The sequence below is a fragment of the Echeneis naucrates genome, chromosome 11 (assembly GCF_900963305.1).
Source record: "Echeneis naucrates chromosome 11, fEcheNa1.1, whole genome shotgun sequence".
In the NCBI taxonomy this organism is placed as follows: Eukaryota; Metazoa; Chordata; class Actinopteri; order Carangiformes; family Echeneidae; genus Echeneis; species Echeneis naucrates.
The window spans coordinates 8,916,816-8,943,014 of NC_042521.1; the positions used below are offsets into that span (position 1 = coordinate 8,916,816).

A 26,199-nucleotide genomic window follows, 5' to 3' on the forward strand; every position below is an offset into this window, starting at 1 on the left:
TTGAAAATTCCAGTGATTGATAATATCAGTTATATGATTCACTGAAGAGAAAGAATTCAACTAAATTCAATGAGGTGAAGGGACAATGATATGGAAACACAACTGTATTATATATAATATTATTTTATATTCGGCACTGTTGACCTTTGCCCTCTATATATATGTAATAGTCATAAAGTGAACTCTCTCTGGTCATATATATACACTTCATGGATATAAACAGTAATAACCAAGTCCTATAATACAGATTATTCTGTAACCCAGCAGGATTTAAATGACAAATGCCTGGCTTACACGGACTAAGTGACATCCACTTATACTGTCATTCTCTCTGGGGCTTCTTGTGTGTGTCCGTGAGTGTGCACACGTGCGTGGGTATGTGTCATCCTGTGTGATTTCTTGTGGACATAAAGATTTCACTGAGCCTTTTTGCATTTGATGGATATCTTCAGCGTAACCTTTACGCAGTAGCAAATGTGGCGTGATTGGCTCGTTTCGGTAGGGGCCGATTTAAATGATGAACCGTGTCACTGGCTGACAGGTTAAATGGGGGTTTTTGTCTTTGTGGATGGGTAGATTAGCTCCTCCTCTCTCACCCACAGTCAGTCTGGCTCTCTGTCTATGGCCACATCCTATCACCTCTCACACCTCCTCTCTGCCCATACACTGCATCAGGAATTACTTTGTTTTCGACCTCGTGGATGTAAATTGAATTAAACGTTCTATTCGTTCCTAACCCATTGCATGAAATCCCTACAACCCATATCTTGTTAGGTTCAGCTATGAAAAAGATACATATGTACAGCCCCCTTTGTATCCTGAAGAAGTTAACCATCTTCATCCAACGAAAACATTAGAGACACTGGGGCCATAAAATAGTTAAAGATTACATCATAGGCACGGAGAGCTGTGGCATCGGATGACCACTGGGTGGCAACATGGAGCTTCTAATGCACAACCTCACTGCTCACACAGGAGGAAAACAACAAACCTAAACAAAGAGCACCTTGAATTAGAGCAGTCAATATTTTTTCAGCTCGACAAGCTGTTAGCAGCAGGTGACAGTCTGATGCCTTTCACGATGGAAACAGGATACTCAGAGTTTAAAGTGGATGCCGACAAAATCCTGCCTCATTTTGACAGCGGCTGAGCATTAGTATTCTGTCTTTCCAGTGACTATTAATTTGAATTAATGTGATTGTTGATTTGGGTGTGTGCTCACTGTTACAGCTGATTACACTCTGATCAAACCGGATTTTTGCACCAGTTCACCTACACTTTGATTAGAAGTGCAGGGTTCGCCTTATGATGTTGCAAATATGGAAACAGCCTTCAATTTGTGGACGTAGATGAGATATCTCTGCTCAAGTGTCCTTGAGCAACACTGAATCCCTGCCAGCTTCAGGGTTTTTGTTGTGTAGCTCTGACTCTCCTGCTGAGGGAGGCAGACAACCTTGCGAGTACCTACAAAGTACAGTCTTCTCTGTTTTGTTTTTCATGTTATTCGTGAGTCTGTCGTTTTACCCTTCTCTGTTGAACTGCTAGCTTTAATGCATCAAGTTAATAAATGAATGTGAGAAAAATGAGAAGTAAAGTGAGGAGAGCTCAGCCTGCACCAGCCAACCATCACTTAGAATAAGTCATAAAGCGGTTTTGTTTTTTTATGCATACAAAAATGACAAAATCTTTAGATATCTTTTCTTAATGGGTATAAATACGCTTAATGAATATAACTGAGCATGCATAACATACTAATGAACTAAATGTAAACAATACTGATTAGTACATTAGTAAAGCTAGGAAAAGCAGGGAAGTGTGAAAACTGTCATCGGTTTTGCAAATATGAAAGTGGTCCCAAAATCTTGGGAAAATAATGTTCCAAGCATATTCCAATCTGCTGCCAGTGGCTTTTGGATAGCACAGAGGTGTGAAAGTTATCTTGTGCACTCTGACAAGCACAGATGGATTCCTCTTGCCTCCAGGAATAGGACACCAGAAAAAGTCTTGGTGTGTAATTTTGTGTGCACCTTTATTTTGACAGCACTGCCTGTAGGTTGTGCAACCCAGCAGTGGCTAACACCTTGTTCCTTGTTGTGCAGGTCTCAGAGAGAGAGACAATAAGCCAATCAGCAGACAGTCCAGCAACGGATTTGGCAGTCAGCACCTCACACAATGGTCCTTTAACCAGTGGTACAAGTAAGCCAATATATTTTATCTTAACAACTGACTGTGAAGTTAGCTATCTTATCTACACTTTCTGCTCTCCAATTGGTTGTAAAAGTCAAGTGCATGATAATAAAAATTGCTTGACAGCTGTTGTTATCCAACATTCATCTTCAACCGCTTATTCGTTTCTGGGTCGCATGTTATCCAACATTGTTTTCTAATAAGCATTATTTATTTTGTTTGGATAGATAATGGAAATTGTATAACGTCTTGGGTCAATGCTAAATATTCATTTTGGTCTCATAAATCGCACTCTAGACGCCAAAGTGAAGGTGGTTTCTCTCACCCTCACTCATTTGTCCTATTTTGCACTGTAGTCCTCACAGACACACAGGACACCAGTCCCCAGCCATCGGAGGAAATGCTTTCCAGCCAATCAGAGCTCAGGTCCTCCAAGTGTCCTCAGGATCGTGAGCTTCCCAGCATCCCTCCCAACAATGCCCTCATCGGGGACGGACCCCCAGCCACAGGGGACAGCACCTATGAGGTCACAATCACATTTTAGCTTTCACTTAGCCTGAACATGGTGGTAGAGGAGATTGAAACTTTGATTGGTTGGCCGCTTGACTGAGTGACTGATTGGTTGATTGATTGAGCTGAGAGTCAAACTACAGATGGTAAAGAGGTTGATGGATTGTTTTAATTTCCAGTAAGAGAGTAATGACTTAAATACATGTAGCTTATTTAAATACATTAAAGAATCCAATGTGTGTATCTGTTCTCCAGGTGGTGAAGGAGATGGCTGTGGCGTCCCGGGACGTCAGCGTTGAAGACTCTTTGTACGAGACAGTCAAGGAACTGAAAGACCACCCCGCCCAGCTTGGCCTCCCCAACGGTACCCTCGAGCTGAGCCCTAAGGAACCTCCCCATCACCCCCCTCCCCTCCTCAATGGCCACATCAGCCCCTCCACTCCCGAGCGGGGGCCACTATGCGCAGGGGTGGAGTACGCCTCTGTGGACCTGAATAAGAAGAGCCGCCACAGTGCTGACATGGAGGCCAAAAGGCGCTCTGATAACACTGCCACGCCTTCTCGTCGGTCTCTGGAGGAACCAGAGGAGGACTTACCTCCACCGGTGCCAGAGAAAGTTCTGGATGAAAACGACAACCAGCCAGTGGTGATGAATGGGCTGGCTGGAGCTGGGCTGCACAATGGAGAGGTGAGGAGTGTGCGTGTGTGTGTTTGTGTGGACCTGACACCTGTAGATCTTTGTGCAAAAGACCTACAGGTGTCAGGCCACACACTCGCTGCTAAGTGTGACACCGCACTACGTTCTGGTTTGGTTTGACATGAATGGAGGTTGATGAACAAACTTTTACTGGCCAATGAACCACCTTTTCCTGTTTAATGCAACATCATCTTACAACACTTGGTAGTTTTTGGTTGAGCCACACTCTGTTGTGTTGTACTTGTATTTGAGTTATATACAGAAATTAGTTCACATTAGTGCAAAAAATGCGAACAAATTACCTAAATGCATTGCAAACTAGAATTTATCTCAGATACCCACATATTAGAATATTGGCCTTCATTGTTCATCCGTCATAATATTATTTTATGTTCAACAAACAGAGGAATGAGATGTGTAATTGTTAGTTGTATGCAAACTGTTTCAGATTTCAGGTAGCTAATCAAGGTTTTTTTGCCAGCTTTTCAAGCAACAAGCTTAAAAAGTATTTCATATTTATATAAGTCTCACAAAAGGTCATTGTAATGTCTCAGTACCTTGCAACATCCTCATAATCCAGTGTGTTCCCATTTAAATTTGAGGTTGGTCATCTGCTCAGGAACAGCCAATGTAACCAACGAGAGACAATGGAGAACAAAGAAAAGGGGCGATGTGTCTCCCACACAATTATCATCTGCTAAGCTGCTAGTTCAGTGCTGCTTTAGGGAGAGTGACAGACTGAAGGGAGAAATTTGAGAAAGAGAGAGAAAACGGTGTAAGAGTGAGTGAATGAGAGGAGAATGAAAATGGGCTCTCGAGAGGCAGGATGGGAGAAAGTAATAGATGAAACAGAGATAGTGACAGAGGGATGATGGGAGATTGATAAAAAAAAAAAACTGCGGAAAGGACCGGGAGACGTGAAGGGTGAGCGAAAGGGAGATTCAAGTGTGAGAGACAGTGAGTGAAAGAAAGGAAACCCAGCGGCATAAAAATGAAGCCATCTGGAGTAAAGATGAGCGTGTCAAAAAGAAAGAAGGATGATGAAGAAGAAACGGTATTGAGCAGAGAAGAAAAATGGTGAGAGATGTTAGCGGGGGGAAAAAAAGTGTAAAATAAAGGAGCACAGAGGTAGAGGAGAAAAGCAGTTCGGTGTTATGTGGAGAACACAACGGAGCTGCTGCTTCTGCTGCTCACAGCATGCTTTCTTCCACATGCAGAGATCCATCGGAGAGACACACACACACACACAAACAAGCCAACAAAATAACACACTCTGAGCTTGAAACCTATTGCATCAGGCTGATGGAAGCTGACAATTGCATGAAGCTAGACAACACATTGGTAAACTGACACAAAATTGCTTGAAGTAGCGACTGCTCTCACACACACACACACACACACACACATACACACGCACACACATTTAACCACACATTTAACCACACATACTGTATCTCTAAAGACGGCAGTGTCTGTCCCCCACCTTGATCCAGAGAGGATTGCTGTAATGTTTGGCAAAGAGATCCGGGTATGCCAAGGTTGAAAATGATCTTGATCCATTGATTTTTGTCTTTTTCTCTAGCGTCCATCTGAGTTTTTTGAGTTAGATTTTCCAACAACTTTTGGACAGTGCCATCAGTTTTTCTCAAACCTTTATGCTCATTGAAGGATGCTTTAAAACAACCTTTGTTGAGGTCTGTGTGCAGCTTAGTGTGTGGATGGTAACATTTATCTAAATGTTAAATCCAAAATTCACTGTGCCTGAGAAACTGCTGGCTGATGCTGACGTTTAGGCCATCATTCCTCTACTGGCTGTAATCCCAGATGTGGTTTGTGCATTAACCAAACTGTATATTGTAGGTATTCATCACATTTTACACTGACATCCTGGTTCAGTTTGGACCTTCAGTAGATGCTGTAGCTGTGAGTGCAGCTCACAGTTTTCTAGTTTTCTAGTATAATGAGGGATTATTAGAAATCATTGTTTTTCCTTCAGACACTATTTCAGATCATCTCGCTGGTGTGTTTGTCTGTCTGCGCCTTTTGTATCCTGACAAACTTTATTTTACTAGCTAGTTGGGGTTAAACCTGTTTAAGAGATAAAACGTAATTATACATGACGACACCTTGATCTGCAAAGCGACAATATATGCTGAAAAACATTCAGTTATGTATTTAGTCTAGTCAGCGTTAATGCTGTTATTTCTCTCTAGCCCCCCTTATTACACAAACACACAGATGTGTGTGAGTTTATATATGTTTTGGTACACGTGGACTCCCTGGGGCTGATCGAAGGTTAACCCTCCATGTTCCTGGCTCCCTGTGGTTTAAGACGTGTATGACCGGGACCCGTTGGTGATTTGTCTTGTCAAAGCAAGTGTGTGTATGTGTGTCTGAGCGTAGTGAGCACCAGCTGGCCTCCATCACTATGGCAGTTAGTCTGGCTTCATGATGGATGATATGGGCAGATACGCTCTCTCCATTTCTGTCTCTGACTCACACACACATGCACACACACACACACGCAGAGACGTGCACGCACATACACACATACACTGGGGTGCTTGTATATAAATGTCTGAAAGGAATCCCTTCCAGTGGCAGACCAGTAATCGCTGCTCACAAACACACATGCATGCACAAACGCAGGTTTTCTCGCATATACACATTTTTAGCATGTGTACATCTGGTTTCTAGTTTAACATTTCACTGCAGACACATACACACACACACACACACACTTACCCGTGTTTGGTGACCTTTTATTCACAGCTTCTCTGATCCTGTGCAGTTGTACAGTTATTGAACCGTCATAAACAGCGGTAACACTTGTTTGCACTCATTTGACTGTGTCGCCTGTGGGCTTTTCATATGAGGTGCAGGAAATGAATTTGACCCAGCCAATGGACCATAGGGATATAGACTGGGCACGCTGTGCAGTTAAACTGTGATGTTTAGCTCGTCTATGAGCTGCCTATTCGAATCCAGACTGTATCCCGAGTATTCAATATACCTATTTGGTGTATACACTGTTTGGATTTGCATGTGCAACTCAAGGAACACTGATAATCTGAGTTGAGATATTAATACACATTTGTATGCGTGTGTGTCAACATGCATGTCAGCATGACTGACACACTGACACCTGAGCTGGCCATCTTCTGAGGCGACTGTAATCAGCTTACTGTCATGCGTGTATGTCCTGCATGTCATTGTATCTTTCACATACACATAAACACATTGCTATAATCTTGTCTTACACACATGCAAACACATTGCATCCCATTGTAGCTTGTCAGAATATTAATTTCCTGGTTGTAATGTCTTAACGTGTACTGCTACAAAACAAACACCCAGTGCGTAGACACATACTTATGTAATTTGAATATGTATTTCATTGAGTGAATGGAAATCCCTGTTTCATACTCACTGATGCTTGAACCAATAATAAGAAGGGGGAAATTAGAGGGCGTGAGGACTGGGGTCAATCACCTGCGTCCATGCTTCACAGAAAGTCTCCCATTAGGTGAGTGCGTAATTGGCCAGATAATGAAAGTAAAATGAATAGGCATTGGCTTCCCGGCGTCTTCAAATATTTGTGAACCATGATTAACAATTTTGTAGAAAATATCAGAGAAGCGTGTTTCCACATGAAGATAATAAGACACATGGCGGGGGCAGGCAGTTTTGTCTACTATCTCAGTCTGCAGTTTATCATTTAGTACAGTGGAGGATCTAGAGATGTGACCTTGATGGGCACCAAGTGCTATGGCTCAACAAGTGAACAGCTTTGCCTGCCCCTTTTTTTTGAAATGCATCAACAATAACCTTGGTACTGCTAACCAAGGACTTCATGAATCTAAATGTATTCCTTTCATCAAGTGAGAAAAGAACTCAAAAAGCAATGTCGGCTCTCCAGGGAAGTGCATGAAAATATCACGTTTTATGCAGTATTTAGTCAGTGGTGGCAGCGCTATTGAGGTTCCAGTTAGACTCCTGAAATGTTTGGCATTGCTGTCAGATGTGCTTTGTTGATTAATGGCTCCCTCGTCGATCATCAGGTGAGGCAGACAGAAGCTGCGGACGAAAACGTCACACTCTCTGTCACTGCCTATTGATTTTCACTCAATAATTTTCTTAATGAATGGGTAGTTATAAAAATAAGCTATACATCCATCGCGGCCAAAATGCCAAGAGCAGAGCCTGTTTTTCCTCAAGTTCAAGTTATTGATTTCTCACTGAGCACTCTCTTAAGGCATTCAGTGGTTTTCCACTGGTGCTTTTGCTTTTGAGAAATGATCGATCGTTTTCTTGCATGTTTTAGGTATGCAGATCAATTAGAACTGCAACTACACTTTAATTGCATTTTCCTGAAAGTATTGGTTTCTGTTACATCTTACTTCTTTTGTTTATAAGAAAAAGAAGCGTTTAAATTTTATCGATTGCCTCTTTTACATTTTTGCAAATTAAAATTTTTCCAACAGGACGATGCCACATAATTCCTTTTGTTGAAGCTTTGGGAATATCTTGAACATCTGATTCTGCATTCAGTCTTGTGCACAGGCTGCCATATCTAAATTTATCTTTTTGTCCTTTTCTTCTCCAGTTACACTCCCCTCTGTCTCCTGCACCAGGGTTCGACAACCACATTCTGTCAGACAATGAGGTAAGTGTGTGTTAAACTCCCTTATTCCCTAGTCGACATCACTTAACACTGTGAATGCCAAAGCTCCAACTACCAGAAAGATTAGACAAAAAAAAAGTGGAAACTGGTAGACTAGTCACAGAGACATCACAGAATATGCTACGAGCAAAAACCCGGCAGGAGGATTTTGATAAGAGCGCGATGACGGTTTCTTTTTGTGCTCTCATTCCTGTTATCTCATTAAATGTAATTATATTCACCACAATTTCAGGCAGTAACCCAAAACAAAGGCAATTCACATAAACAGCTTGTCTTTTCTTTGTCCTTCAGTCAGCCGTGTACTCCACAGTCAACAAAACAAACTGTGATGATGCGGTAAATGAGGAAGACAAAGAGCATGACTACAGCAGCATCGCGGAGATCAAAGGTCTGGTCCCCGCCTCTTCTTCCAATGACCTGTATGCCACTGTCCGAGATATCTACACCCAGCCCGACGAGGCCAGGCCCGAAGAAGATGCGGTGTTGGACAGCACAGATCCGGGCTACGAAACCATCCGCATCCCAAAAACTGGTAGCCCGGGTGATGACCACAGGGCTGGGCCAGAGGTGGATGGGTCAGACGCTGCCAAAGCAGAGCCTGACTATGAGAGCGTTGGGGAATTGGGTCTGGGCCGGGAAATGTCGCGCCTCTGAGTTTTTCCTCATCGTCGCCATCCTCGTCCGTGGCAGTATTGGTTGAAGCCTTGTATTTGACACATCTCACAGACATTCCTGCAGTGCTTCGATTCTGTTACCGAGCATGCTTTTGGTACATGACTTGGGGAAAAGAGCAGAAAACGGCTCACCACACAGCATCCATCATCCATGCATGAGTGTTCATTTTACAGCTTGGGTACGGTTCATATCTGAACTTTCAATATATCACGCAGGGTCAATGTCATTGGTACTGTTAGGCCTGCTAGAAAATGAAGGGTAGTACCTCAGCCTGTGCATTAATCATGTGGACGATCGCACTTTGGATCATCATTTTTTCATCATTGCTGGCAATACATATCACGAACATCGATTGAGAACAATATCAAATGTTTTATCACAACACACGCAGCATCTCAAGCGTTAGCTGAGGACACCATATGCCTGTGGTATATAAATCTCAAGAATTCAGTGCCATATACTCAAGAAATTCCTGTACTTACTGTAGATATGAAGGGAACATGATTTGTACGCTCCATCTGCAGCTGCAAGTGACTTTAGCCACTTCCAGGTAACTCAGTGTCATCTTGTAAGAATGTGTCAGGTTGTATTTCGAGGCTGTTCCTTGTCAGGTTGGTAACAACTACACTGAGCATTCTCGGCTTAAAATTTCTGTGAATGGGAACCCAGCATGGAGTGCAAAAGCCAGTCTTTGACCAAACAGTAAGTCAACTCAAACACATTTAACCATCATATGATGGTTAAGGCATCAAATAGAAATGATTATTCTTGGATTATATCATTCATATCCTTATGTTGAGACTGATCACTACAAAGGTATGAGTTTAACATGCTATGCCCAGTCAGTCATCTGTGGAACCAAAATGGAAACAAGCGCTTAGAGAAACAAAGTCGAGCACACAGTTCCACAATATTCTTTTAATAGAGTTTTCTAGACAAGTTACAGTCCATGTCTACATTTTCTTTTTGTGAAATTCATATTTATTTGAAAATGCATATTGCTGTGTAATTGTGAAGTGTTTCAAAATATGTCTGTGAAAGAAAAGTAAATAGGGTTTTATAGAAGTTTCTAGCATTTTTATCAAAAATGAAAATGACCCGTGAGAAAATGGTGGTTGTAAAGGTACGTTCTCCCCCGACTTTGTAAAGAAAACATTGCTTAAAGAATATACACAATGAGACCATGTTTTCCTTTTTTATTTTTCGAAGTGGTCAGTACAACCTCAAAAGACTTGTAATGTGACAAAGTGACACATATTTGTATTATTAATGCTGAAGTTATAGATAAATTTGGTTTTAATGCTTTTTGAGCCTACTCTTGGTACAGTATACAGTCTTCAGTTGGCATCCTGATTATTTTAAAGCACAAGGTTTAATATAAAGGTACTACATTTATATACAGCTTATCAAAAGCATCATTGTAATTGATGTAAATCAGATCTCTGCACAATTTAAATGTCTAATGTTTTTTTTGACTCGCCAGTAGCACTCTGAAGAAAAACATATCTGTCTGTTTGTAGCTTGTACTGACGACATGCCAACAAAGGCTTGTATATAGTTAGAGCACTATTTTAACCATTGTTTGCTGGAAGTTTTATGTAAGCTTTTACTTATTTGTACAATGTTCAGAGTGGTAAAAGTTTAGGATGTCTGTTAAGAGCACTGATTACACTGTTTGCCTGCCTTGTTTAAAGGAAAACAGAAACCCTCTTGTCCAAATGCTTTTTGCCTTGTAATGTAACTCAGATTTGTCAAATTGCTTTTGAGTTCCGAGAAGCAGTAACCAATCACGTGTCAAAGACATGGTACAATGTTTTGGTACATTTTAAGAGACATTAAGTATGGTACTTTTATTTCTTTTTTAAACAGAATTATTGTTTAAATAATGCGGTTTGATTTTCACTTTCAAATCATCAGAGTTGTCATCATCAGTGTTTTTTTTTTTCTGTAATCGTACTCTGCTATGCTATCCCCCATTTTTGCAGAGCAATTGGTGTCATCTGCTTCAGCTCATCAGTATATTACAGGACAGTATTGGTTCATGTTTCGTGAAGCTGTGCAGGAGCTTGTTGGTGGTTCAGACAAAGAGAGGCAGCCCTCAATGATTGCTATTAGATTCATAAATGTTGTCATATATTCGAAATGCTGTTGCATTTCCCAGCAACGCTACAGTGAAAGAATATTGACTGCAATTAGTTTTTGAATAAAGGCAGGTATGTGAAGTTATGAACATCTCTGAAAATAGTTCATTTTCTGTGTTATTTAAGCTCCCATATGACCCTTTGAGTATATGGTTTCTACCAAGAGACACAGTTGTGTATCAGGGTGGTTCCATTATTTAAATATAATATAATGGTTTTCACAGAATGCTATAAATGTTCTCTAAGGAAATGATCTGTCAAATGGAAATGCTTTAGTGCCAAATCTAATCAGGCCAGCACACACACACACACAGACACAAACGCACTGTTAATAGATACTTACCTAAAATCCCATTCATTCCTGCTGTCTAGGTCATATAAACATGCCCATTCCCCCTCAGGGAATGGGGGTGCAAGGGTCAGAGATGCTCCTTTGCAGGCTCCCCTTCAGCTCCACTACTCCTGTAATGAGAACATTTGCCCCCCCCCCCCCTTCCACCAACAACCAGCAGACAACTCTATAGTGACACCCGCTTTTGATCACAGCACAAAGCCTGTTTTGGCAGTTATGGCCACATCTGTTACTCCACGCTGTCCGGTTTCCATTCTCTGCATGTAAATATTTTATGACATGAATTGTTCCATTAAAATATATATATAATACATTGTGTCATTGTGTCTTTTTATGCTCTGGGGTACTGTCATGTAGAAAGATTATAAGCGTCATATAATTTTGTTAAAAAACATTACGTCCGACATTAATTTGCCATTTGTTATGGCGATAATACTTGAATATTCACTCTGCTACACTGGCAATGTCACCATGCCTGCTAGTAAACTTGATTTATCAAAGCATTGTGAACTTTTAAATTCATGCTTATCAGATTTTTTTAATTTAATTGAAATTTTTTTCCCAGGAAGCAAGAACTTGTGTGACATGGTGTGATCACACTTTAGCTTGTTTAGTGCAATCACTTTGCCTGCCATGGGGGTTGTTATTTGTGTTAGTTAAAAAAAAAAAAAGTATAAAATACAAAAAAACATATGACTGCTGGCTTCCTGCTGTGATTATCTTTAGGCATTAAGCAAGGGTCCAGCATTATTTGTCTTCGCCAGGGACAGGCTGAGCAGGTTTGATGGTGGTTGGACCTTGATCATCCCAGCACTTCTAGTGATGTGGTGTGTAAAAAGCGACGATGAACCCGTGAGAAACAAAATAACCTGTTGTGTTTACATTCACGACATCAGGCAAGTTGCAGCCGGAAATGAGGCCTCATGCATCAACACGAAATCTGACCGTAGATCCACATTTCCTCTTCCCTCCACCTGTCATGCCGTATCCCTCCTCACTTCCACTCCATCCTTGTGTCTTTGGTTTTGAACAGAGCTTCCTCCCGGGGAGCGGTGGGGGCTTGTGGAGGCGTGTGCTTCGGCGGCCAATTGCGGGCGGCCTCTGCCGCCGGACCGCACATGTTTACAGGCAGCATTCCGCCGGTAGAGACGGCGCTCGGCCGGAGCCGCACGCCGGACTGGATAATCCGGCGTGCGGAGCCGGAGTCACCCGCCGGGCCTGCTTTGAGCTCCTTCCGCCCTCTGCGGGGGGACGGCGCCGTGCCGGGGTCGTGGGAGGTGAAACTTTTCGACGCATTTGCTTGCAGCCTTCTGCGCCAGAGTGTTTTCTTTATCTCCAAAAGGCCGAAAGTTTTTGAAATCGCGCACCGGTGTCCCCTCGGCTCCGGTGCCGGCCGGTAGCCCGGGTTTTCCCGCCGCCCGCCGAGCTCGCAGGGAGCAGGGGGGAAAACAAACAGGTCGATCGGAGGAAGAGAGGCAGCCGGTCGGATGTGGAGGCTGCTCAGCGGCGAGTGAATCATTTTCATGTTGTCGGCATTAGTCGGTGCTAATTCGGGCTTCTCCCCTCCGTCCTCGGTGCTCTCGGACGCGGTTTATTTAGGACGCACTTGGCGGCTCTCGCCCTCCGAGCATGTTGCCGCTTCCTAACATTTGGTCAGGGCTGTCGGAGCGCTCGGTCTACCCGCTGCGGTTTTGTGTTTCTCTCGACGTTGTTTATCGGTTGTAACTCGACGTTTTCATGATTTAAGCCCACTGACTTCACCGAGACACTTCCAGACATGCATACGAGGCGTTTGGTGAAACGGTCGATCCTCGGCAGCCGCGTTTATGCGCCGAGCCCGACCGGGGACGGAGCCCCGGTGACAGGAGTGGTCCAGGCTGTCAAGCAGGAAAACAGGGACGTCTCGGCGGCGGGAGTCCGGCGCAGCGTCTACACGGTGCTCATGCAAGACGGGAGCCTGAAGGAGTTCACCGAGGAGGAGATAGCCGCCGGCTTCAACCACACTGCGGCCAAAGGACCGCTGAAATCCAGCCTGAAGGTGAGTGCGGGAGCGCCCCGGGTGGCCGGTCGGTCGGCCGGCCGGCGGGCGGGCAGGCGGCGCCTGACTGTTTTTGTTGTGCGGTGTTTTGCAGCGTTTAACCGCTTCCTGCACGGAGCGGATTTAACACTGCTGCTGCTGCCGCTGATGGCAAAATATAAGCATCCGGCATGAACCAGCATCAAACCAGAATAGACGTAATTCAGATACCGGTGCATATTGCACAAAATAGCGGGCTGTCATGACATTTGGCGACATTAGATATGTGGGACAAAGGGCTTGATAGGGCCTGCGCAATGTTTGTGTGGGCTAGTGGGTGGGTAAGCTGATGCAAACAAACACACTGTGACTGCAGCGTTTGGACTGATGCAAAAATCTGGTCCTCTTCTGCACATTGGGATTCATGATCACATTTGTTTTTGGATCATTTTGTGCACGCTGTCTGTAATCAAACATTTGCATTCAAAGAATGGGCTTGTTTTTTAATCTCCGTTCCTCGATAATAATGGCCTGACAACCAGATGACTGTTAAATGGCTTTATGTGAGATCATTCTGCACAACAGGAACAGTATTGCTTAACAAAGGTTAAAAATAGTTGCTCTGGTCGTCCTGGGCCTTTAGAGCCAGAATAGAAAGTTTCAGCGATGTCCAAATCCGTGGTCGTGATATAGGCCCAATTTGCGGTGACCAAATTGCGTCCACAACCACCTTGTTTACTTTTACTGTCACATTGCCTTAGATAAAGATTGTGAAGGGGAGCAAAGCCAATGCTTTTCTTTTTTTGCTTGGATCAATAAATAAATACAGAAAGACATAAAAAAACAAACAAACAAAAAAAAACCAAACACTTTCTGGCAAGGGAGAAGTATTTTTTCAGTCCTTTTTATAGTGAGGGAGTGACTGAGGAATGCCTGTGACTGAATAACGGTTTGTTTATAGTCTGATTTAGATTTATTTTCACTGGGGTGGTTTTGTGCTTTCTTGCACATGTTTATGTGTGGTGCTTCGATTTGTCACTGATAAAAACAGATTGCATGCTGTAATCTTATTTGTTATGAGAATATATTCCACGCTGGAAATGTTCATCCACTGTTTGTTACACACAAGTCAGACTGCTCTCATTTCCTGAATGTAAATATCAGATGTAAAGGAAGCGTATGTTAATTTACATATTTGGCAGCTACACTGAAATTCTCTACTGTGTGAAATGCTTGTAAATCTTCAATAAAGTTTAAACTGTGATCAAGACCTCATACTAACATGTCATATCCTAACTAAGTGGAATGTAACAACACTGCATTGAGACTTGTCAGAACTGCTAGTGATCTGGAATGCAGTGTAAACTTTGGTTTTCTTGTTTTGCATTTGCCCATTTTGTGTATGCAATGCCGCACTCCACAAAAGATGTTGTGCAATGCTGTTCTAGTCAGCGGTGTAGACTGGAGGAGTGCAGCCGAGGCTGGGAGCGTGGTCGTGTCAGCACAATGGTCAAGTCTCTTCCAGCACGACTCAATTCCTGCTGAGGTCGAAAACAAGCCATAAAATCAGGAGGAGGGGTCTGCTCTGTGTGTGTGTGTGCGTGTGTGATTTAGTCTGTCTGTGAGCATGCACACCATAAACATGTGTATCCATGTTGCTTGTTGTGTAGTAGTGTGCAGTAGCATAGATGGTGCTCTCTCTCCCACATGCACATTTGTATGTTAAATGAGTGGGGAGAATACTATACATTTTGCAGTGGGGGTTTGTTTGTGAGGGCAGATTGCCCCATTTGAGCCACAGCTGTACAGCCAACAAAGCAGGCACCCCCGTCTTAGCAACGGGTGGCATGCCCCAAAGAAGCTGGATGCTTGGCTCATTGCCCGGTATGGCAAAAGATTGACCCCTGTTCTTGGGTAGAGGGTGGGGGCATCAGCTTGCCACTTGTTGACTTGGTGATTTGTGTGTGTGTATTGTGTGAGCAGCATCACCCAGATTTCTCACTGCTAATAACCTGCCTTCACTTGTTTTTGTTTAGTTGGTGCTTTTGTTGTCAATGTTGTTTATGCTGCTCGTATGCCGACATGGGACTCAGTGAAGCAAGCTTGTTGACAGGAGCTGAGTGACTCTTTGTTCTGAAGCTGTGATTCCACGCAGGCCGGCGTCTGCTGTCCTTATTGGTTGACTGAGCAGCGTGAGTGTGAAGCGCAGTGACCACAGGGTCAAGTCTGGATCCTGCTGCTTCCCCTATATTGACTTATGAGGCTTAAAAAATACAAATTTGCTGTCCCTTTTTATCAATCTTGCACTCGTGCATGTCTTTGTGTCATAGGAAATGGCTCTGCATGCAAAATAACTTACTCTATCACACTGAAAGGAGACAAAGTTAGGCTGAATGATTCAGGAAAAAATAATATGTTTTTTCTGACCAGTATTGCATTTGTAGTTCAAGATTAAGATTAAGGCCTGTGGACGGTTTTGAACAAGATATGGTTGTTTTAGTCATTTTCTTTTTGTTTCAGTCACAAATGTATCTATTATCCATTAAAAACAGTCAGCTTGTATGTGAATCAGCTGTTTTAATCCAAATATTCCTACCAGTTTAACGTATGGCATATTTCCCAGGTAGTATAATTTACTTAAGTTTATAGTTGAATTGACAACATTAGCATCAGGTGTTTAGAGTAATACAGGGAGCTATTGTTAACTAACTGGTCGATACAGGTGAGGATAACGACACTAATCTTAATAGCTTCTTTCACAGTTTTAAAATGACACTTTCTCAGCTTTGATATAAAACCATGTCATTCATTATTTCACACTGTGTCAATGCAGTGTTAAACTATCAATTAATCATTAAGCTCTCTAACTGTGGTCATGTTCACTAGATGGTCCAATACAAATACTTCCCAGGGACAACATGAACCACATGAGCCAAAAGATAAGGTCTGATATTTTAGCATTCTATCAAGGGATGTGCACTTCCAGCAAAAATGCCATTTGATTGTTGCCATTAACTATTTGACTTTTAATCAACAATTGCCCACTCGACACACGTTGCATACGTGCAACATGCACGCCAGTTTTCACGCAGGCAAATCACATTTTACAACTGAATTTGATATGCCTCACAATTTCTCGGCTCCGTGAAATGTCGTTATTCATAAGCCAGGTGAAAGGAAGAAATTGCCATTAGTTTTATCCGATAGGTACACTCGTCAGACACACAACACCTAATCTTCTCAGAGACAATGTAATCCATCTTGTTTCACTCAAGCCTGTGTTTTCAAAGAACATTTTGCTTGCTGCTGAGCATTTGTGCAAACAGCATCTGTCATGAGTGTACTGGACACTGGTCAATTCTGGTGTTGTTTTTTTTTTTTAATTGTTATTATTATTTTTTATTCTTAAGACTCATTAATCTAAGCTAATTGTTCCCTTTGTGTCCGTATGTGTGTGTGTGTGTGTGCGTGAATGTGTGGGTAGGTGCATGAAGGTATTCATGTGCCTTTTTTTTTTTACAGTCAAGCCTAATCATGTTACAGTGCTTTGAGATAATGATCTAAATCACACACTCAAACATAGAAACACATATACTGGGCAGCCTGTCACAGCCGTCAACGCTCTGTTGGCGTGGGCAGCAGTGTGTGTCACTCTGGCTGTGTTTTGGCCTTTTCTCAGTGTGTTTTTAAGAACCTGATGGCTTTAGTTACCTACAGAAATGTGTGTGTGTGTGTGTGTGTGTGTGTGTGTGTGTGTGTGTGTGTGTGTGTGCGCGCGTAGGTGCATGCAGGTATTCATGTGCTGAAGCATGCCGTTTGTTGCTGTTGTGTAAGAGTAGTGATTCAGTTTTTTTCCCCATTTCGACAGGTAGACGTTTGCAGAGTAGTGTGATAGGAAAAAATATTTTCTTTTGTTGTTGTGTGTGTCAGTTAATGATAACCGTGTGTGAGAACTAGAATATTATCTCTTGTGTTGTGCAGTATTTCTCTATGGAATCTCTTTTTTTTGTCTTTATAAGCAGCTTTATGTGGAGGGATGAAACTCAAACATGAGACCCAGCAAAAGGTGTTCAGTAGTGGCCCATGAAAAAAAAAAAAAAGGCTCACACAAAATGCTTCTCTTTGACTTTTCAGAAACATTAGATCGAGTTTAAATGGCAGACTTCACTAACAACAGTTTTGTGACACAGGGTTCTTGAACTTTCTGGCTACAAAGTGCTGTAAATTTTACAAGATCACCAGGAAATGTGGTATATCGTGTCTAAAATTATGCTGATGTGAAACTAGGGGTGACTGTGGTTGTGCAAGCACTGACTTCAGCCTGCTGGGGATAAAAAATAGACTTTCAGTCTTCTTCCCCCTTCCCTCTTCCTCATCCCTAGTGTATTGCTTTGCTTCTTTGTGTATTGCTGCCCCAAACTGTCAGCCAGTGGAATAGCATGCTCTGAATGTGTTACATGCAATGTGCCACAGCACCCATGTACATTCATTCATTCATTCATTCATTCATCCATCTTCTACCGCGCATCCGTTTCTGGCTCGCGGGGGATGCTGGAGCCAATCTCAGCTCACATTGGGCTAACCCTGGACAGGTCGCCAGTCTATCACAGAGCCCACACACAGAGACAAACAGCCACTCACACTTACAGTCAGACCTACGGACAATTTAGAATCAAAAATTAACCTAACCATGCATGTCTTTGGACGGTGGGAGGAAACCGGAGAACCCGGAGGAAACCCACGCAGGCACGGGGAGACCATGCAGGAACATCCAGGAACCAAACCCATGACCTTCTTGTTGGGGGCGCAATAGCGCCGCCACCGTGCTGCCCAGCACCCATGTTTTTGTGCATAGTACCAACTGTACAGCTTTTATCCTTTTTATGAGTTTCTAACATTCTTGAACTTATACATTTTGAGCAAATGACACCATGCAAGCGTTTTTGTTCATGGCCCATTTGAGGATTCTCATCATCAAATTTGCAACAGGAACTAAAAAAGTGTGTTCATTTTTGACTTCATCCAATTTATTTTGGAATGGTGTAAGATGCTTAATTTTTTTCATCAGCAATATTTAGTTTATAAGATTTTAGCAGCCAGATTCAGAGCCCAGAAAATAACTTCTCACTAACTAATGCTGTCCTGGAAAAACTTTTCCATACACTGCAATATGTATGAGTGTTTAAATAAGCTATATATTGTAGTACTAGTCTTTGTTGTTCATGTTCATTATCCTAGGCTTTTTGGCACGACTTTCTATCAGCATTGGTCATGCCTTAACTCAACTTATTCTCCTCTGTGTTTCCCTTTCCAACAGAGCTCCAGTAATGGAGCTCCCCAGGGCCACAAGGTGGAGGGCGGATCCCACAGCCCAGAGGTGCTGGAGGAACAGCGGTTTGTGGACAGCAAGCGTGTTGGCCGGGACCCTGACACCCGATCAGTGTCTTTACTAGAGCAAAAACGCAAAGTGGTCTCCTCCAGCATTGATGTTCCTCATGCAAGGTAGGCCCTTGTGTGTTTGTGTGCACGATTGTCCGTGCAAGCCTGTTCTTTGACAGTGAGAGTGTGTTTCCTGTTGTAGGAGTTTGGTTCGAGGTCATAAATGCAGAGTTCATTGAAGGTGTAGAGTGTAGATATGTCATCTTTTAAGACTGTAAAAGCCATGCAACAACTATTCAAGGCCATGAGAGTCATAAGACAGTAAGTTGTTAGCTGCTTAACAGCAGTTTACTGAAGACTTCTGGCCTCATAGCCAAGATAAACACAAGAATAAAGATATGCTACATGCTTAGAATTCTTCGCTTTCATGGTTTATTGGAGATGGGGTAGATCGTTCCCTCTCACTTTCACTGACTCTTTACACTATATATAAAGAAACACACAAAGACAACTATTATTTTACAGTGGTTAGCAGAATTATAAATTCTGGTCCAATGTAGCTGGGCAATTTACCTTTAATAGGCAACATGGCGTGGCGTGTCTTCTAATAAAGAAACAACACTCCTTCAGGATTAGCTATGAGACACTAATATCTTGTAGAACCCTTTACTGTTATTGAACAACACTCCTCATTACTCATCTCTTGCTGCTGGATGAGATGTCAACTTGCAAAAAGTACAGTAAAAGTAGCCCATCTGAGCAACTTCATTACTGTGTCCTGAGTCCTACTTTAAATATAAAAGTTATTTGTTTGTCATTCATTGATTTGGTTCCCTCTTGTTTCCAATTAAGAGGAAAAATGTGTTTTTGAATTCAATCTATCACATGGAGTAGACAGCAGTTTCACATTTGTCCCAATATAATTACTTCCTTGCATAGGGATTGCAACAATATTGATATTTATATGCTTGTTGTGGAATGGCTTATTGATTACCTCATGGTCTTTCGATAAATTCAGCTTGTTGCCTTAGCTCAGGGATGACCACTTTATAAGCCAAGTTCCTTTTGGTCCCACAACTTAGGCCATGCAAAATCATGAAAGCCAGAGTCAATGCATGCATGAGCATTTGCCCTCATCATGCAGCAATTTTGATGTAATGATTGAGAGAAAGTTTGTTGCCAAAAATTGTCAAAGAAGAATTGTCAGCAGGAGTTCTTCCATAAGAAGAGAGCTTTATCTTCCACTGCCTGTGCCTCCATCTCAGGAATTTAGATATATTCTGTCAGGTAAGTGATGGCCATGTGTAAATAGGTGTAACCTCCTTTGCACAATCAAGGCATCCTGGAGGGCGTGTGTAATTTCTGCATGTTCCAAAGTGTTCGTATGAAGCTGTGGTATATTGTGCCGATTTTTACAGCTACAGTGCAGAGAGGCATAAGAGACACCTGCAACAAAGGTACCAAAACGTATTAAGCTTATTTTAGAAGTGAGGAGTTGCTTGTTACTCCCTTCTTACGTGCTTCCTACTTTGAAGTGTCTTAATAGTTAAAGTTCAGCAAGTTCATCCCGACTTGACGACAGACGGTTTTCATGTCTTAATGAAAAGTCCCAGATTTTAGCCAACAGCATATACTTGACATCTAATTATTTTGTGTATGCACTTCAAAGCCTCTTACTCAAAATCCAAAGATCTATTGTGCTTGTCAAGTGCTAAATCAAACTCACTGCAAGGCTAGACTTCAAAAAAACAAAATCAATTTCAGCCCAATTTAGAAAGGGCACTTATACAATCAAGAACATGACAAGTTCATTGTTGCCACATCTCAAGAGCAGGTAAGAGCGTGAGCTCTTTTCTCAAGTATCCCTATAGTGACCTCTTCAGTGCACAGCACCATTATTGCCTTTAAGATTAAGAACCTTGGCCCTCATCCTCAGCACACCTGCGACCGATTTTCAGCCCTGCTCTGGCCCCGGGGAAGAAATGGTGTCCCCTCAGACCACAAAGCAAGGTTTTTCTGCACTGGAGACAAGAGGGGAGAGTGAGAGAAACCGGATGCTCAGAGTAATGGTGGCAAGGTTGGAGTAACAAGGGGTGAAGGAAATGTGAGTGTTTGTGTGGAGAAGGAGATGGAGCGAGCATGTAGCAGTAAAGATAAAGCAAAAGAGAGACAGAGAGAATGCCTGAGGAATTTTTTCAGAGTTAACTCTCCAGAGAAGTCTGACCTTGAGGTTGTTAATTGCACTCTGAAAAGTTCCCTCTCTGCTGGTGATCTACCAAGAAAATGTCTGTCTGTTTGATGGCTCTCCTGGTCCCTGGTAACCCAGATACAATAGGTTTCCTACCTCACTGGGAGTCACTGAAGTACCCCAATGCCTCATCTGCAATCATTGGGAAAAAAGAGGAAAAATGACAGTGTGCTATATAGATGTTAGACCTCAGGGGTTTTTTTGTAGCTACATTTCATAGTCTGTCACCCGGTCCAGCTCCCATTTCTTTATTGAGTAACTTCCTTCTTCGTATATGTTTACAGCACATTTACTTCGCCCAGCATTTCACCAGATCCTGCGCCAAAAATCAATAGGTGTCATTCGATGATTGACCTACTGTATTTCCTGCATTGGTCCAACTCCCAAATGGCCACAAAACAGTATTCTTTATGCAATATTTTTTTGTGCTTTGTCTCAAGAGTCAGGAATTGCTCACTGTGGCAGATTTCTAATTTGTGTACATCACAGTTATTGTGTGATTCTCTCTTTAGCAAACGTGCAGACAACTGTACACATTGTCAGAGTGTGGTCTTAGCCAGCTGCTGGGCCCGCTCTTTACTCCAAGGGTTTATGTTTTCTCTATGCAGGAAACAGTCAATTGTAACAAGAGCTGGCGGGTGCAGACCAGTGGAAACGAATGACTCAGCTTTTGACAAATAGCTTTTTGGAGACTAATTGCTAGCAGGGGAAGTGAAGTATAACCTTAGTTGAAGGGGAAATCAAGAGAGTGCTCTGCTTATTATTGCAAAACCCAAAAACAACAGATCTAGCGGTTAAAGTCTTCTCCTCCTCGCATTGCCAACTGTTAGTCCTTCCTTTCTAACTTGAACGAAGTTTACTCAGATTTCTTAAAATAACTGGAGCCCTTACTGGCCCTGCATAATTTTCCCTTTTTATATCCAGGCCCAACACGATGATCAGATTTGATTTATGCTAACTAATCATCACATGTAGATGTAAATGACAGCAAGGTTGTTAGTAAGGATGAGTGGAACAAACTTCAAATCAGATAATTTGCCAAAACAAAATAGTTTCTTCCTGTTGATCATTTTCATTGTTGACGAATTGCTAACCAAGCCAGACTAATATCGTGCATTAGCCATCTCCTGACCTGGAACAGGGAAACAGACTCCCCATCCAAGACCTTCAGAGTATAATTGAGAAAGCATTAATAAAGTGATGTGGCACTGTCACCTGACTGTTTTCCCTATGCTAGAGGTTTTGTTTATCGCCCTTGATTATTCTTAACTTTTTCAGTTATTGCTCTTATAACTGTAGCTTTTGCACAATATGTTTGTGTTTGTGGCGAAGGAGGGCGTTTCGAAGTTTCAGGGTTTCAAAATTAGGAAAGGAGCAAAGGGCGGAGCGTGAGCCTGAGCGGAGTTTGCGTTCTCCACAGAGTGACTGACAGAGCGAGTCAGAAAGATGCTAAGCACTTTCCAAATTTAAATTTTTCTGGTTTGAATGCCAGCAGAGTTCCCAAACCATGGGATTACCATCTGAAAAGACATCTCTTCCCTTTCATTCACGGACTCGCTCCCCCAGTATCAATGCGCTGTGATCTGATTGAATAATGAGGATTTTGCAGCAACAAATTAACTGACCAAATTGAGTTGAGTTTTCTGTTAAACTACACAACGCAAAAACTATCACACACATATATATCAAAGTGTCAAACTATTGATTTGAAAACAAATTGAAATGTCATTATCAATTAGCTTATCAAGAGTAATTTTCATTGTCTAGGAGTTGTGATTGGAAAAACCTGAAGTATGTTTCAGAAAATCCAGTTGGGACCAAGCTGAGGTTGTCAGTCTAGCTCCTGTGGGGTTAAATTGTCTGTGATAATATCTCAGTACCAGGTGTATTCCTGTTGTGAAAAGTATTAGCAAAATTTGAAAATCAATTCTGAGCGTATCAGATAACCAGTGCAAATACTCTAAATTTAGAGCAACGTGATCTCGTATTTGTCATCGTTACATATTAGCTATCATGTGTACAGTTGTAATATCAGATCAGTTCTCTAACCTCCCACTTTCCATCTTTAGTGTCTCTGCATGATATAACTCAGTTTAATGGGACAAAATGAGATCAGCTCGCTGCTGGAAAAGAATAAAGGCTCAAGAGATACAAAAACCAGCTGAGACAAGAGCACCTTGTGTGCCTTAGGTTGTCATTTTTAGCATGAGTAATGTTCTTGAGGGAGCACATCTTATTAAACAATGTCCTACACAGATTACTTAAATATCAGGTTAGTGTTTATTGGCTTTTTCTGTCTCTACCAGCACGCACCCTAACAGCCTTCTAGAAAGTAGCTAAAATTGGCTTGCCAGTGTTTCCTCCAGGTTGACTAGTATAACTAGAAGGTCTTGGCAGGGGCCATCCTCTTTACGTTGACCAGACTGTGTACATAAAAAAAAAAAAAAACTAACTCAAATATTTTCACCAGATTGAGACTTTTTTTGAGTTGATTATCCCCAATCAATGCTGCCCACCCTGCTGTTAGCATGTATTTAGATTCATTGCAAGTATCCCATTCAAAGCCAAAGTCCTCACTCTTTGTCAGCATCTGAGGCCCATTAGCCAGAGCCACATTGAGCACAGGTTCTGGCTCCTGAGTGAACCACTACCTACAATGCCTGAGGAGCAGAAGCAGAATTGTAAGTTCAAATTTATATGCAAATTGTGTCTTTAATTAAGCATGCTGAATTTCAGGGAGTGGGAGAGGAGGAATAGTTAACCATTGATTAGTCTCTGGTCAGCCAAAAATTCGCTGTGATCTTTAGCCAAAGCAATGCACTGTGGGCAATGTGTGTGTGCTGTTGTGATCTCATTCCAAGATTTACATTCACTCAAAAAACAAAAAGATTTGTAGCCACTTGCAAGTTCATTGGTGTACATATGGCATTCTAATTACAAGATCAGTTTCTGAGAATATAAACATCAAAACATCAAATTATAAGATCTGAACCATTTCCCACCCTGATGGTTCACTCCACGCAGGTTAAATGAAATGCACAGCCTATAGCTTATTGAAATAACATATGTGACACTCTGGGCGCACCACGGTGATTTCTTTGACACTATTTGCAGAATTGACTTATCATGTGGAACACTCATTTTGAACCTATCAGCAAAAATCAATTTGCAGCCATTGATATTGAGAATAAACATAACGCATCTTTTCAGGAGTTTGGGTGTCAATGGAAGGTGACTAAATATCATGAATTAACAGACGAATTAATCTAAAGCCTCACAGAAAATGTCACTAATATGCTAAACCTTGTAGTAGTTTTATTCATAAAGTTGTTTTTGTGTTGCATGCCTACTATCTGCTGCACATAGTGCAGGGCCTCAAAGCCAATGTTTATGTGACAGCAGGCTTTGTGGGCCCTGTGTTGCTTCAGACTAATCCATAGTCCTCAGCTTTAATGGACTGATGGCGCAAAGCGCTGTAGGAGAAATAAAAACGTCTAATGATTCTATCGACAGATGTGCATTATGGTTTTCTACGGTATACACTAATTGACAGCGATGTTAAGTGTCACACAGCATGTCCAAACAGAACTACTAAGCACTAATGAGTAAGAAGTACTAATGAGGGGCTTGAATGAGTTTACAGTTCATTGAACACCCATTCTTTCTCAGATGCAGTGAAGCTTTCACCCAAACTAGCCAGTAAAGTTGGCACACTTAATGTTAGTATGCAAAAAGCTGAAAAAATGCACAATAATTGTTTCATGATTTGTCTGTTGAACACAATCTACCATACAACATCTCTGCTTATTCGGTTTAGTGTACAGAGTGAACTACATTGCTTGACGTCTGACAAATTCTATGTGCAGTTTTGTCTGCACATATATATATTGTTTGTGTAATAAACAATAAATGCTCAAACAGCGAAGAGGAAAAACTCAAAACTGCATGTGAAAAACAAATTTTGATTCCAAAATGTAGGGAATGGGGATTATACAATTAATTATTTTTCCTCTCCTATCATAAATTAGTATTAATATTACTGTACTGACCCAGGCAGAGTTTTGGTTTGGGGCAAAGACATTGTGACACAGCAGGGAGGTGACATGCTTCTCAAGTATAACCTATTAAAAACAAACCCAGCCCTACCAAAGTCCTCCCTCCCTGCATTATTTCTAATTATGGCCATCAATTTTGAGGCTCCATTGACCTGTCGGTTGTGAATTATTGATATCTGTCAGGCTGACAGGCTTTATTAATTAAAATGGAGATGTACTAATTAAGAGCACGGCATGAGGGTGTCATAATTGTAGCCCCGTTTTAATTTGAGTGTCGCTCATCAATTTTATCGCAGTTTAGCAGAGTGGGTGCGGTAAGATGGAGGGGTTGGCGAAGATAGGGTGGAGGTGCCCTCGTGATGTGTGTGAATGTATGTGTGTTGTGGTATATGTGCACTAGCCTCGATTTGATAGCACTCCAACTTACTTTTCATACCCAGTTTGTCGGCTTTTCCTGCTTTAAAGATCACATTATAATGACTTCACTTCTTTGTTCATGACAGTTTGCTCAAGAACATTAATTATTCTTTGACAGGTTCATCCAACGGCAGAAGATATCAGCTGCTCACCACATCATTTTAACGCGGGGCTTTCTTAAATGTTCGCTTAATCAAATGAGACGCTCAATTTGATGAACGACAGAGTGATATTAAAAAACAATTTTTGTATGCTTCTTGAAATTTGCAGGCACAGATCTTAAAAGGGAGCAATGTGATTCCTCCCAGATGAGTCTTTCCTCTGGACTTGGAATGAAACATGGAAAAATGCAGTTAAAAACTGTGACTGCCAAACAGTTCAGCATGGCTTGTTTAGTACAGTCAGTCCATCTATTCATCAGATTATTTGCGTGTGTGTGCACGTGTTTACTCTTGTCTCACATACACCCACGGGGATGTAAAGACATTATGGAAGCAGGAACTTCATATGATTAACATATCAGCTCAGTTATATTATTCACCAGAATCTCTCTCTGTCTGTTGCTGTCTTTGATACACATGCGCCCCCCCCACCCCTCTTCCCCCCTGTAGGTCACATCAGGTCACAACACAGGTGTCCTCCTCCTTTCCTAACAGATGTTTATTTGTGCAGCCACTCAGATAAATCGTACATCTTCCAACAGCCTCAAGCACTCTTTTTTTTTTTTTTTTACCACCACAGTCAATACTGTCAATTGTATTTGTACTCGTGCAGTCACAGGCAAGTCACTAATAATGGTAGGAAACCAATTACCTGGCAATTAGCAGTTTGGAAAGAC

The 26,199-nt window shown here is 42.0% G+C and overlaps 2 protein-coding genes across 4 annotated transcripts in view; both read left to right on the top strand.

Annotated features, from left to right (window-relative positions):
- pag1 (phosphoprotein membrane anchor with glycosphingolipid microdomains 1) overlaps positions 1-10,978 on the top strand; it is a 42,832-nt gene extending 31,854 nt beyond the window's left edge. For both annotated transcript variants that reach the window (XM_029514045.1, XM_029514044.1), the window contains 5 exons: positions 2,100-2,196; positions 2,544-2,713; positions 2,953-3,384; positions 8,000-8,059; positions 8,369-10,978. In XM_029514045.1, the coding sequence (XP_029369905.1) occupies positions 2,100-2,196; positions 2,544-2,713; positions 2,953-3,384; positions 8,000-8,059; positions 8,369-8,731 (1,122 nt within the window). In that variant the 3' untranslated portion in view covers positions 8,732-10,978. The remainder of the gene's footprint in view (positions 1-2,099; positions 2,197-2,543; positions 2,714-2,952; positions 3,385-7,999; positions 8,060-8,368) is intronic.
- A 1,428-nt stretch (positions 10,979-12,406) lies between these two features.
- znf704 (zinc finger protein 704) overlaps positions 12,407-26,199 on the top strand; it is a 40,282-nt gene continuing 26,489 nt past the window's right edge. Inside the window, exons 1-2 of one of the 2 annotated variants that reach the window (XM_029514620.1) lie at positions 12,407-13,352; positions 18,619-18,764. In XM_029514620.1, the coding sequence (XP_029370480.1) occupies positions 13,023-13,352; positions 18,619-18,764 (476 nt within the window). In that variant the 5' untranslated portion in view covers positions 12,407-13,022. Of the gene's footprint in view, positions 13,353-18,579; positions 18,765-26,199 lie in introns of both variants that reach the window. The other variant, XM_029514621.1, reaches the window with a different exon arrangement.